At 41.8% G+C, this 14,433-nt stretch overlaps 2 protein-coding genes across 2 annotated transcripts; both read right to left on the bottom strand.

Moving 5' to 3' along the window:
• Window positions 1-924: 924 nt before the first annotated feature.
• Window positions 925-1,593, bottom strand: LOC116501963 (claudin-17-like). The gene has a single exon (XM_032207626.1). The coding sequence runs from the start codon at window positions 1,591-1,593 to the stop codon at window positions 925-927; it is 669 nt and encodes a 222-aa protein (XP_032063517.1).
• Window positions 1,594-13,537: 11,944 nt separating this feature from the next.
• Window positions 13,538-14,212, bottom strand: LOC116501909 (claudin-8-like). The gene has a single exon (XM_032207550.1). The coding sequence runs from the start codon at window positions 14,210-14,212 to the stop codon at window positions 13,538-13,540; it is 675 nt and encodes a 224-aa protein (XP_032063441.1).
• Between the last annotated feature and the right edge of the window lie 221 nt (window positions 14,213-14,433).

The raw sequence follows: 14,433 nt of genomic DNA, 5'->3' as shown, positions 1-14,433 counted from the left end.
TCTTGCAAACACAAAGCAGTCAGAACAACATTGGGGCTTAGCTTTTGTGAGGATAATGGAAGATGAAGACAGGAACTCTTGATCCCCCAATGGGCAAGTGGGGATTGCACATTTACATTTGCCTGGCTTGTTTAATTATACTTGACATTACCACAGTGCTTTAAAGTGCATAAAGACAGGTAGTCTGTCCTGAATTTTATAGAAGAGGAGATGCTATCTATAGAACAGGAGAAACCATTAAAGATGGAAGGTACTAGGCAACGGGAAGCTAATACATTCATGACAAAGGCTGGTGAAGTGAATAAAAAATTTATTATTCCACGAGATGGATTCTGTGCCCTGCAGAAGAGGTACGAAGTATACATCAACTCTGCAAGCATCTGTGAAGCACATAGTCAATCACAAAGATCTCTAACAGGGGAGCATGAACATTTGTGTGCTGATATTGAAAATAAGATCACTGGGGGCTTCTCCAGTCATTCAGCAACTGCTTCCACCATGCTGCCAATCCATGCTTCTCATCACTGTCCTGGGACAGTCCTGACAAAAACTTTACCTTAGAATAAATGCACTGCTCCCTTTGCATGTCACAGGCTTAGGGGAGGGCAAAGGTACTATTGCACAATAGATGCCCGCCTTCCAGCCCAGCCATACTCTCTTAGTCTTCTGTGAGAGGCTCCTAGCTGCTGCTGTTCCCATGCCAGTTTTCATTCCTATAAAATAGTGAGATTTTTCTTCAGGCTGAGGTCTAACATAATGCCCGTGTAATAACATTTCCTGTAGTCATGTTAGAGATCAGATATGTATGTTAATAGTAAATAGCAAACAAAAAATTTGTTCCTCCATTACAGACTCACAGTTTAGTTAGGTACTGATTCAATCAGTACATATCAATGTGCTAAGCAGAAAGGTCACAGGTAGCAGCTACACATACGCCTGCATGCTTACGGATGGCCCTCCTGCAGAGCCAGGTTTGTGCAATCTGTTGGGAGAAAGTGATGGATACCTGGATTTTGGGGATTTACCAGCCCAGCACCAGAAGCTACAGTACATTGCTCCTGCAGCAACGAGGAGTGCAGCACTCGCCCAGCCCACATAGAGAGCAGCTCCCAGTTCTCGTTTCAGTGGTGTAGGGACTTTTGGATTATAGAAGTCACGAATGATACTGCCACCAGTCCAGGACACAGGGATCAGAACGAGGATGCCCGTCAGGAGAAAGGCAATTCCAGCTACCAGGATGAAGATACTGATGCTCTGGGGATTCTCCTTGGTCCTGCGAGTGTACTTCACACCGACAATGGCCAACAAAAAGGCAATGATTGACAGGAGCACCGCAATGCACATGAGGGCTCTGAATGCCTCTAAGGATGGGGGCAGAGCTAGGATAGATTTGTAGAATTTGCACTGCAGCCTGATGCCCATCTGGCTGACGCAGTTCATCCACAGTCCTTCCCAGATAGTCTCAAACACCACGATGTTACTCTCAATGTGGGCAGAAACTCTCCATTGTGGCATAATTGTAGCTGCCAAAGTCCCGACCATGCCCACACCTCCGAATATTAGCCCGGTGATTTGTAATGCACAGCAAGCCATGCTCCTTCTGAAAAAAAAAAAAGGTACCTCAAGCAAAGTGGCCTAGCAAGTCTTCCAAAATCACTCTTTCGTAGAATTATGAAGCCTGAGAGACAATACTTTCTCTGGTAGTTTCCTCATACAGCAAGTTAAGTTTTTTTAAGAGCAGCTCTCCCCAGTCGGAGGTTCACACAGGTGGAAATCCATTTCTGACTAGCTAGAGGGAGCTGCTATTTATTTGCTTTGAAATCCCCTCCAACTACTGCACCTACCCATCAAGCTTAACAAGTTTCCAGCCAATGGGGAACTAGGGAGGGGTTGATTTTACTGCTTTTCATATTGTGTCAGTAGTGATGTTATAATTAAGCAAGTGCCAGGGATTCAATTAAAGGCACCTAATTGCAGGGCTAATCATTTCCTAACTGCAAGATTGCAGCTATGTTGAAATTCAGTGCAGAAAGTCTGAACTTCCATCTGCTAAAATATTATATAAAATAGGTCATTATGGTTGTTCTTATGACAAAAGCTAATCTTAGACTTGGTGTGGGGCTTACTTTTTAAGTACTATAACCCTGGGAAAACATCTGATTTTTTTCTATTATTATTTTTTTATTTTAAATCAAGCTGGAAAGTAGTTGGTGTAGGTCTTCAATGTAGATTCCTCGTTTTGATCAAACACAAAAGTATAATCATGATATTAGACAGGTACAGGAAAGTCAAGTATTCCAATCAACATCAAAGCTTTACTCTACCAGCTGCATAATTCACAAGGATGACAAAATAGCTGGCAGGGTTTCACAGCTTCTCCTTCTGAATCCAGGAGTAAGATCACTGTTAGGAAATAATCCTCTATGAGAATCTCTCCCTGTTAGGACAGTATTAGGATAGTGTTGTTACTGTGTTCTGTGCTAATAATCTCCAAGTAACAGTTGTACAATTTGAAAAGGGTGAGCTTTTCTTTCAGTATATAATGCACATTGAAAGAAGTCAGAGATCCCTCCCATAAGCATTTATCTTGGCCTACACAGAGCTACAAGTCTGAACAAAAATGCACACCAAAGATTGATTTGCCTTGGGCAAGTTAGGAATAACTGCTTCATTATGATTTTTTTTTTTTTTTTGCTTTCTTCTCCCTACCTGGAGATAATAGTATATGATGACACCTCATAGGTGTTATTAAAATAGAAGTGTTTCTGGTTACCCCAGCTCTTTGAACCAATATGGCTTGTTAAAAAACTTGTTGGCTAAAGACAATGAAGGCCCCTAGAAGTGCTATCCAAGAAAGACATACTCTTAGATTGTTGGTTGTTGTGCTGTGGGCTGTGTGTGTTTAGAAATATCAGACTTTGACTTTGATGGAATTCATTCAGTTACAGCCTTAGGTGTAACGTATTCAAAGCAAACGCTAAAACCCAGGGAAAAGTGAATTGCCCATCTAAAGCATTCACAGCCTTCAAAATCCCCTTCTTCCTATAATCACTAGCTGAAAGGAAAGAGTGCCAGGTAGTGTGAGTTATATAGTGTAACGTTACACGTCCATGTGGAAAATACTCCCAAGGGCTCTGGGTAATTCTTTTTTTGTCTTCAAGTCTGACAGCATGAATCTGGGCAGGAAAAAAAAAATGTCCTCAGCTAAGATGTCAAATTTAACCTTTAAAAATCAAATATGTTCTTGGACTTGTTCTTATAGAGATGAATATTGCATCATTCTTCTGCTTATGCAAAAAAAAAAAAAAAAAAAAAAAAAAAAAGATTCTTATGTTGAAGAAAAGATAAGGCATTTTGCTTGACGCCATAAAGATAAAATAGCAGAGATGAAATCCAAAGTCATAGATGGCTACCTGTCCAAAAGAAACTGCTTCATTTGGCAGGAGACTGCTCTCTTAAAAGCAGACTGCCTGCAAGCTAGACCTGTGGTACTTAATTTGAGTCCCATCTCCATTCAGCTTGTAGAACATTTTCACCTCTAAATTATCAAAACTTAATTTTGATTTCTTATTTTAATGTCAAAAAGTAAAAACTTTTTTTTTTTTTTTTTTATAGAAAAGCCTTTTCAAAGCTAGCATTTAAATGTGGTTTGTGGTTTTTTTTTTTTCAACAGAATAACCCTTCATGTAACATTTTCAGGCAGCCAACTCTTGAAGGTATACGCAGCTGGATAGCTGGCCATGCCTAATGCCCTGAATCTGTTTATCTGACTGCCTTATCTAGTAGGATTGCTCTGAAATCATTTTTCCTTACATGACTCTGGGAGGGTCAGCTGTTGAGGTCATGCATAAAATTACACTCTGAGGCAGTCAGGGCACGGTTTGTATAGAAAATAAACTGCTCCCAAAAATACTATAAAAATGCATCATATGCTAGTTGTGTAAGAATACATCCAGAGAGTGCTAAGCAGTTGAGTGCTTTTTGATCTCTAATTGGCAGTAGTACCTATGGTGAGTGACATCCGGATGTAGGTGTCAGGCAGGAACACCCAGGCTATGATGCTCCCTGTACTGTCCAGTGGCAGAATGGTTCTTGTTATTGAAACCTGAGGGGAAGAAAGCAGGAAAAGATGAATAAATGACAGTTTTGAAACCTGAAGATAAATTTCAGAAATGAAAATGAGCCACAAGAGACAGGCTGGAAAATAAAATCAAAAAACAATACCAGTATCTTGGAAACTCATGAGAACTGGAAAAACTTACCAACCTTTTAAATGCCAAGGAGTCCCTGGACTTGCTGATCACCAGAAGATTTATATTTTGTGAAAAAGCCCTCTGTTTGATTGGCCTGTAGGGAGCTCTTACTAGTGTACCCTAGAGAGCTGTACCTCCATTTAAAGGTTCACCCTATCTCTGAGAAAGAAATTCACTCACAAAACCACTCTGAAAAGCAGACATCTCTCAAAGTAGAATTTAAATACATGTTTACATGGTGGGTATGACAGACACAATGGTGTGACAGACACAGAAATAAAAGGAAAACCCCTTTTCTGCCTGTCTAGACCTCAGAAGTCTCACCATGCTCTGTGTATCATCCGTGAATCTCTTCTGGGTATCATCCTGTCATGCTGTTGGCATGCTTACCTGCCTCAAGATGAGAGCATCAGTTCTTATGCAAACATGTCCACCCCAAGATTTGCCTTCAAAGAAGAAAACAGACAATGGAGGAAGCATGTAGGCTTTACATTTAATCTTCCTCTGGGTCTCTGTTTGGATTTACATCTTCTCTTACCCTCAAATCAGGAAGTTAATTTGAATCTTTTCCTGAGGGAGTACCTTACATTCCCTCCCTAGCTTTTAAAATGATGATGCCACTTGAAAAATAGGAAGCAGAGCATCTCCAGTCCAGAAGATTAACAGAACCTGTCAATGATCCCCAGTGCTTAATTAATTATAAGCATCAATAATGTAAACATCATTGCCTCCTAGAAACCAAGTTTCATTCCTCTTTGTATATCTTCTCTGTACATTGAATTTTACAGTCCTTATTCATACACGAACACCTACACATAGTCTGTATGTGTATATATATCATCACGAATTCATGTCAAGAATAGGTTGGTTATTCGACAAGATAAAGAACTAAATTTAAGGTTCAACAACTTTTTTTTTTGAACAGGCAAATATATAGATTTATCAAAAGCACACTTTAATAATTATTAAGAGTTACAGCTAAGTCTCTTAACATCCTGGAGGCTTTAACTATCCAGTAAGGCTGCAACGCTGCCTAACCTCAGCTGCAGAGCCTGGCAATGGGGAGTCCACCAAGCAGTGGCTCTATGGTCCTTCTGCATCCTGTCACCTTGTCCAGAGGTGCTGTGTGAAGCCATGCAGACTTCAATCATCCTTTACATGCAAAATCTGCATCAAATGTACAACAGATAAGGTTAGGATCATCTGCAAGTCATTTGGTTTGGAAACACATGTGAATGGCATCAGTTTTACGCAGCCTGTTTGTGGCTGCCACTGGGCAATTCACTACATGCTGGGGTGACCTCTTGGTTTTCAATTCCTTACAAAAGCTAACCACACGTTTTAGGTAGTGGTTCCATTGATTTCTATGGTATTTCGATTCACTACTCTATTTCCAACCTACTAGTGAAGCAAAAATTAATTTAATTCTGTTTTAATTTAATGGAGTGAAGCCAACAGAGGACTTTTATAAGTGCTTGCTTTAATAATGCTGCCTGCACGTATGTTAAAAGATGAAGCCACATCTCCTTCCCCCTCTCATCAAGACTGACACGTTTTGGAGTGAGATGAACATCTGCTCAGTGTAGCCTGGAGAAGGATTTCCTCCAGACACATAGTAGGCACTGTACTTGGGGTATCGACCTCTAACTCTAGCTTTGAGGCAACCCATGTCTGACAGCTGAATCAAAAAGAACGACTTTGGTTTTAGTCATCTTCCTCAGCATGCCTGAAATCCACAGCCTGACAGAACTGCCAAAGGCTTAATGATATTCCATGTCTGAGGAAGCCTGACTCCTGGACACTGTGAATGAACTTGAGTTCTGTATAATAAAACCTCTCAGTAATAAAATATTAAATACTCCTCTGAGTATTTAATCCATCTAAACTGCTTCAGGCTTTACAAGGTATTTGTCACCTCAGTAGTTATGTACAGGGAGCAGCCACCATGATGGAAATAGAACATGCCAGAAAATATGCAATCTTACTCGGCTGCTTAATGACAGGACCTCAAAGCACTCCCCTAGAAAATATTTGGGGAGCATTTGATTGCTTGATTCACATTAGGCTGTTGGAAATATAACAGTGGCAAATTCCCAAGACGGTATTGATTGTTTTCATAAGGGGTAGCAGCAGGGTATACAGTTAGGCTATTACTGGATGAAGCACAGGAGAACTCTTTTATTTAAATGATTGACTGTGATGGAATAGAAGAGGAGGATAAGTTATATTGTGGCAGCGATGGCTTAAAGATAGATGAGAGGCAAAGTTGGTACAAAGAAGTTGTAGCTTTTATTAGGCTACCTGATACAGTTAGAAACAACCTCTCAGGCTCAGGATCCCAAGAAAGCTTGATTTTGGAGCACAGCATAACAATACATCCTTGAACTAGCTTTCCAGTAGCCAGGTGGTGCAGCAAACTAAACAAGTCACATATTTCTTAAAACAGGGCTTTTTATTCCATCTTTCTCCATCATAATTTGGGCTCCTGCCTGTCCAGTGTATATAATAGAGTCATCCCATGTATATATAGACCTCTCATTTTGCCCTCTCAAAAACCCTACCTCCTGAATGTTAATAACCACATTGTTAAAAATAAAAAATAAATAAAATAAATAAATAAAAAATAAAATAAAATAAATAAATAAATAAATAAATAAATAAATAAATAAATAAATAAAAAACAAGCACCACCCCTAGCCCCAGCCTCATGTACCCAGTGACATCCCCAAACCTGGCATCTCAACCCACAGCACTGTCACCCTCTACCCCCAACCCATCTCCTTTTTCTCTCAACCCAAATCCAGAGCCCTTTATCAAACATCTATGCTTCTGGCACGGATGTTCCTAAGGCTCCAGCCTCCTTAGGATTCCCAGAGGAGTCATCTCTTCTCTGGGATATCCTGGCTTGTTTTCCCCAGCTGACAAGCTGGGTGTCCACTAGGAAGGAGCAGCACAGACCCGTACCATCAGGTCTGCATAGCTGGCACTGTTCATCTCCTGATTTAGCTCAGTCCCCTTCCAACAGAGGGAGAGGAGGGAATGCAGTGAAGTGAAGCTCTGCCCAGCCAACCAGCTGTTCCTGCGCTCACCCTTCCTGGAAGTCATTAATCACTTTGGATTTGTGCTGGCACAGAGGCCAAAGCAGGAGTATTTTGCAGGAAGCAATTAATTTTTGTCACATGCTCTCAGAACACCCTCTCGAGCACTGTGAATCGTGGCAGCTCCAAAGATGCGCCGCAGTCACTGCATTTTTGTACACTGATGCATCTTCCAGGGGCTGGTGTGTCCCTGCCCAGTGACAGCCCACTGCCCGCAAGGGGCACACGCTGCTCCCCCGTGGGGGCAATACAGCACTGCTCCTAATCACAGAGTACAATGTAGTCAGTCAAAACATGAATGTCTTTTTCCATGATCAAGTAGTAGCTGCTTCCATTCCAGGTCTGAAATGCGTACTTATCTCTGCTGTCAAAACATGGAGTAATTCATGTAGTATTACTGCACACAGTGCAATGCTTCAGAAGCAGAAGAAATGTCTAATAACTATTTCTACCAGCCATGTGTTGGGAGTTAAGAGCCTGGAAGTTAGGGAATGGAAAGGAAAAGAGACAGAAAATAGTCTGGTGCAGTCTGACTTAGAAACAGCTATAAAATGGAGGGAAGGGAAAGGCCTTATCAAACAAGACGCTTTTAGGTTAGAATGGAGCTCACATTGTGAGGCACGAGACGGTATGTGAAGGATCTGGGTCTGCGAAAGGGTCTGTATCCCTGCAGAAGACCGTTGTCAATGAAGTGAAAATGCATGGAGCACTGGAGGAGAACTACTCCCCTAATCCTGATCATATTCTTCTTTACTAATTAGGCTGAACAGCCTGGGGACATGAATGTGGATGAGGTTTCAAAATTCCTTAGGAAGTGTCTGGAATGTGAATCCCATGGGAAAGAAAGAGAGACTTGTAGAAGTCCACACTCAACTAGATTAATAACTCCACAGAGAAGCTATTTGGTAGAACAGAACAGAAAAAGTAACTGACCAGCAAAGAAAATGAATCTAAGAGGTCAGAAAATGTAAGGAGAAAATGAGAGTCAATAAAAGTCAATCCAGGTTAGGCTTTACAAAAGTAAAATAGGAATAGGTGCTACAGGCATACGAATAATGCAGAACAGCAAGGGAAGAGGCATGCTAGGCTGTATGAGTCTAAGAAAAGTCATTAGTCCCTCTTCTTTGAATTTAAGTTGCAACAAGGATATAGAAGAAGGAGAGCATAATGGAATTGCTATTCACGGTAGGCAACAAATTTCAAATCTTTATGAGCATAAACTGAAAAGAGAGCAATTTCCACTGAAGGAAATTCAAGGCATACAATTCCAAATCTTGTAGCCAGGGCTGTTAGTGTATGTTTCAAATCAGGAGTGATATTGTGTGTCTGGAGAACAGTGAAACTAAGGGAATGAGCGGGGAGGTGAAAAACAGTGCACAACTAGACATCCATTAGTCAGAATCTAATAGTATAATATGATTTAAAATCCATTATGAAGAAAAGAATAAATACCTGGAAGTAAATGGGAAATTAAATAAAATGCAACACAGACTTAGCAAAAACAGATTCATTTTTGTTTGATAACATTTTCTAGAAAATAGAAGTTGAGAAAATCTAATCCATTTGGACCTTGTCAAAGCACCTGAAACAGTGGTGGGAAATTAACAGAGACGCTGAAGGGATGGAGTAGAGTAAAAATAATGTAATGTGGATACAGAAAACATGAGTGAGTAAAACAACAAAAGGATATGTAGGAAGGAAAGCAGGATGTTGCTTTCTGCTACTGGTGGAGCCAGGGATTTCTCCGGGGCGTCATCTTATCCTCAGGTATCCAGTGGTAAAGGAGGAACTGCAGCAAGGAAATTTGCATTAGACTCTCAGTTGGTCAAGGCACTGTCAATAATTATGTCCCACCACGCAGGAAAGCTGGAGACCTTGAAGCCTGGAATAACAGAAATGAAATTCACTTAATGTATTCAAGAAAAATATTTGCTTGTTTTTGTGAATAATATACCCTAGATTATGACAACCTGCAATAACTGTATTCACTGTGCTCAGCAGTGGCAAGGCATCCCCTGGATACTTTGTCCAGTTTGGGCCATTAAAGAAAGAGGGGGGACAGCCAAAAACAACCAGGGGAGATAAACAAGAATAAGGAGAGGTTTAACAAACATGCCAGTGAGGAAAGAATTAGAGATGATAAAATTAAGCAAGAGGTGTTCAAGAGGCCAGATGGTAACGGTCCTGAAACACAGGAGAGACTGCCTTCTTTAGAGGAAAGCAGAAGTCTGTTTTCTATGCCTGCTGCTGGTGAGACAGAAAATCATGGAGCAGCTTTAGCTGGTCCATCACTGGGGAGATTTAGCTTAAGCATCATGAAAAACTTTTTAAATGAAAATGATAGTTAAGCACTGGGATAGATTGCTAAGGACTTTGCAGTGCAGCCATCTCAAGAAGTTTTTGTTGTATAAAGATCACTCAGGAACAATTTTGGCAGATCTATTCCAGGAGAAGAGCACTGGACTGTTTCATGGCTCTCACCTGTTTTGGAGGGAGCTTCATTCACACTGTCTTTTCCTCCTATTTGTCCTTTTTGGCCACCCTATATAGACCACCTCCCACTAATGAAGGGAACTAATGTTGGGACTCCAAGCTGTACATGGGTAAACTAGCTGTTTAGTCAGCCTTCTCCTAATTCCTCAAGCAACACATATTTAGGACTGCTGTGGCCTACATCCCTTAGGTGTCAGTTCCTTGATAAGGCTTAAAAGGGAAATGTTGTGGCCACCAGCTCCATGGGGCAGTGTAATGAGTGGGGAGGCAGCATGGTGAGCAATAGGGTCAGCTTGCTTTGCTGCCTGGGGACTGCCTCATGGTGGAGAAGCAGGAAGAGCCCAAGGGCTATAAGCATCCAGACTGCAAAAGATAGGGGGAACTGGCTGAGGGGCTCAGTTCAGGTTCTCAACTCTGCTCTGCAATGCAAGATTGTGGCAGTGGGGAACATGCCACTGTCAGGACTGTAGGAACTGGCTGGTACCTTCACAGGGCTGGAGTTACCTACATTGCCCTTTCTACAGGTCAGCAGGAAGGGGAAGCTGTGCATCATGCCTCATGCTCAGAAAGCCCACTGTACCTGCTGTGTGGGGTCCAACTATGATCCTTGGTGAAGGTCTCAAATCCCAGACAAAGATACCGTGAGTACTGGAGGCTGGAAGTGGGGACAGTAACCCTGAAGCTGTTGGCTTTGTTGGCATCATTGTCTTCTGCTGCTGTGTAGGCACCTGTCTCTGATGGTGCCAGTAGCAGATGTCTGTATATTTCTAGGCTAGAACAGTAAGGCCATTCCTGTATTTCACTATTTCACAGGCCATTCAAGACAAGAGCTCAGCCACGCTCAGGCTGTGTTATGGCACTGCTACTTTGCCTGCACAAACAGCTCCTGAAAGGACAGCTCTGCTGCCACCTGTGTGTTCACCACCTCACTGCCTAGGTCCAATGAAAGTAGTGCCTAGAAATGCAGGTAGCAGCTCTATCTTCTAGACCTCCACAACAGCATCAGCAGCAGCTGGAGGAGAATTTCAGAAGAGGCTCATTATAAATGAAAGCCTAGCTGCTGAATCACTGAGCAGTGATTGAAATCTTGAACCTTCACTCACCTGAGTTAAATGGAGCATTACTCTCCTCTGACCTGCAAGTTGTGCAGTCATTTACAAAGTGCCTAGTGAACCTGGCAAGGCTCCACATCCCTTTCATATTGCAGGAATGCATACAAGTACCTTACGTGCAGGACAAAGGTGAACAGGCAAGAGACCCTTGCTTTCACTTACAGAGGAAAAGCTCCTTATTTCCCCCCAAATTTTTGTTTGTTTGTAAGCAAGAAAATTAATTCCAAGTTACAGGATTCAATATTTGGAAGTTTATTGTTGAAGACAGCTGATTTGAACTTGGATATACTGCCTTGTATGGCACCCTCTGCTCAGACCACTAAAGGTTCATTTAACACACAAATCTGTAGGCCAGCTCCATTTAGAAGCAAAGCTTAGTTTCAGTGCACTTGAAGATATAGTATGCAGGTAAGATACAGTTTAAAGAAAATGGCTGGATATGCACAGGAGGTGCTTCCAGGGGATACATGTTTATTGTAATAAGGTGAATTGTTTGTAGCATATATAGGATCTCTAGGTGAGATTTGTGAAATCTTTTAGAGTCCTACTCACAGTCCATGATACCTGTGCTCCTCTTTGTTCCAGGGATACTTTTGGAAGTCTTCTTACAGTCTTCGTGCATCTTCTTTTGCATTTGTACAACTACCTCATTGTGTGCTTTACCAGGAACAGATACCGCTATCTGATGTAGGAGCAGAGTTCAATATGCACAGGGCTTTTACGGAGTTGTCGTCTTTATCTCACTCTCCACTGAAGCTTTCCTCAAACACATAGATTAATACTATATGAATCACTCCGTGTTTTAACAGCAGAGATAACTACAGTGCTCCAGTACATGCATGTAGTAGTCTGAGTAAGATTTTTCATCTACCCTTTAGAGGGCTGATTTTAGCAGGTGACTATTACAGACATTGCTGTGGACCCTGGTGTTCAAGATGCGGGTCCCATGTAGGATATTCACAACATGCTGCTAACAACGGGATTGCTCCTCCACTCTTGTCTCAAAAGAAAAAAAAAGGGGGAGGGGGGAGGGAGGGGACTGGACTTGGGTATAAACATTAATGACAGCATACAAACAAAGTATGTGTAAAGGAAATATGTGAAAAGAAAACACACTGCTATATTACAGAAAGGTCACACTCATTATACATATACATATGTAGAAATAATTTGATTAAAAATAAGGAAGAAAAATAAAGTCACATACAGAGGTGCATCTTAATATGCATCTTATAAACACTACGAAAAGACAGTTTCAGATTTAGCACACATTTTTTTCTAGCTTGTTCAGAATTGCATTTTATGAAGTTATTTTAAGAATTCGATTCCAAATTTTCAAGTAGTAATAGCTTAAAGAATTTACTAGGGAAATACAGATCACATCATAAACTTTGTATAAAATAATTTCAATCATCAATCAAACTCTAGAGCAAAAATGTTGATCTCCATTAAACACCACAAATTGAATCATGTAATCAGTTAAGTCAAAGGCAAAATTCCATTGATTTCCACAGGTTTGGGGTTACAAAATTCTATTAAAAATATTACCACTATTGATTAATTTTGGTCATCTATTAAATTAGTTTGTGTGGAACTATGTTTATTTTTCAGTAGACTTAGTTTCATTACATTGTTCTCTATCACGGCTGCGTGATCTTATTAAAAATATTGTTGACCTTGTTCTAATGTGAACTGAGAAAATGCTGTTCTTTATGCCTATAAACCATGCTGGTACAAGTGGGTCTTAGTAAAAATATGGGCCTGACTGACCCAAATATGTTTTTTTAAAAATATATACATCACCGTATCCTGTGGCAGGCAGCCAAAACAGTGTTTGTGATCTATGCAATATTGCAAAATGTGGTGACCCACAAGGAGTTTGCAAGGGAATACTGCTGCTTCTAAAAAGAAGGATGTGAATGAGTTTGGCCTATATGGATTACAAAAGAAATTGTCACTTTCACCAAAAAAGATTATATTTTGGATGAATATAGAGCTATGTTTATTCTCTGAAATAAGGGATATTTTTCATGTATTTCAGCTTACCTTCCTCTGATGAATAAATTCTTCATGCAACACTCCATTAAACCTACAGTAAATCAATCTGCTTGTGAATGCTTTCCTTTTAAACCATTGTTATCTTGTCTTTATTCACTGATATCCCCTCTTTCCCAGGAAAGAAAAAAAAGAAAAAAAAAAAAACAAACCCTGAACCAGCTCTTTAACTCTCCTCTTATTTTCAGTAGGCCAGTACTTCATATCACAGTGGAACTGTAAACCCCTTAATTCTGGTTTCTGCATAAAATGCAAACAACAGCAAAGCCACACAACCCCAAAGCTATTCCAAGTTACTATTAAAACAGCATTCAACAGTCACCTTGCTGTCATTACAGCTGTACGTGCTGCAGCACTAGCCCCAGCAAAGCCCAATTGGGGTAACAGCAGCTTCAAAATGCAGCAGCAGTCACGGGACAGGAGGCAACACCAGCTTTCTAGCTGTCCTTTCCTGTGAACGCTGAAGTACATCCAGGCAGATTGAATGCTTAAAAAATAAAAATCAAAAGGAAAAGGCAGGAGGCATCTAGACATACTGACTCCTGGAGTATGAGCTTTCGGTGGTCCTGTGCAGATGCTGGCTGTGCAGCGGGTAGTGGGGTGGTGCAGAGTAGCCGTAGCTCCTGGTTTTCTCACAGCAGTGGCAGAAGCAACAGAATATGGCTCCGGCTGCCAAGAGGCAGAAGGCAGCCACCCAGCCCAGGTAGAGAGCCTCACCGAGCTCCCTTTTCTGTGCTACGTTGACTGCAGGATTGTAGAAGTCCTTGATGATGGTGTTGGCAACCCAGCAGACTGGAATGAGCGTGATGGCACCCGAGAGGATGAAGAGGAGCCCAGCCGTCAAGAGAATATAGCCCTTGGCCGGCCAGCTGCTCTGCCTGCACCGCGTGCACTTCATCCCAACAGCAGCAACCAGGAACGCCAGGGAGGAGAGCGCTGACCCAGCACACATCAGCCCCCTGGATGCCTGCAGGTCCGCAGAGAGGGCCAGCACGGAGTCGTAGACCTTGCACTGCATCCTGATGTTGGCTTGCCTGATGCAGTGCATCCACAGGCCTTCCCAGATGGTCTCAAACACGATGATGTTGTGCTCAATGAAGGCAGACACCCTCCACTGGGGCATACCCGTGACTGCGAATGTCCCGATCATGCCAATGCCTCCGATGAGCAGCCCCGCGACCTGCAAAGCCCCACTAACCATGCTGCCTTTGAGAGGTGTGCAACACCCAACAGGTTCACCCTGCCAGGTGCACACTGATGACAAAAAAAAAATAAAAAAAATCAATTTTGTCCAAAAGTAGCTGTCCCTTGTGCGAAGAAAGTTTCAGAGTCAGGCTGCACAACCTTAAATCAGCTTAAATCTGGCACGCGCTACCTGGGACTTGGCTGCGCCTTCGTCGCCTTTATAATTCCCCTGCCACC

The sequence above is a fragment of the Aythya fuligula genome, chromosome 1, assembly GCF_009819795.1.
Source record: "Aythya fuligula isolate bAytFul2 chromosome 1, bAytFul2.pri, whole genome shotgun sequence".
Taxonomy (NCBI): Eukaryota; Metazoa; Chordata; class Aves; order Anseriformes; family Anatidae; genus Aythya; species Aythya fuligula.
The sequence above is the reverse complement of the archived record's forward strand: the minus strand, read 5'-3'. Positions and strand labels throughout refer to the sequence as shown.

Excerpts from the sequence above, each read along its gene's own strand:
- LOC116501963 (XM_032207626.1), bottom strand. The coding sequence starts at position 1,593 with ATGGCTTGCTGTGCATTACAAATCACCGGGCTAATATTCGGAGGTGTG.
- LOC116501909 (XM_032207550.1), bottom strand. The coding sequence starts at position 14,212 with ATGGTTAGTGGGGCTTTGCAGGTCGCGGGGCTGCTCATCGGAGGCATT.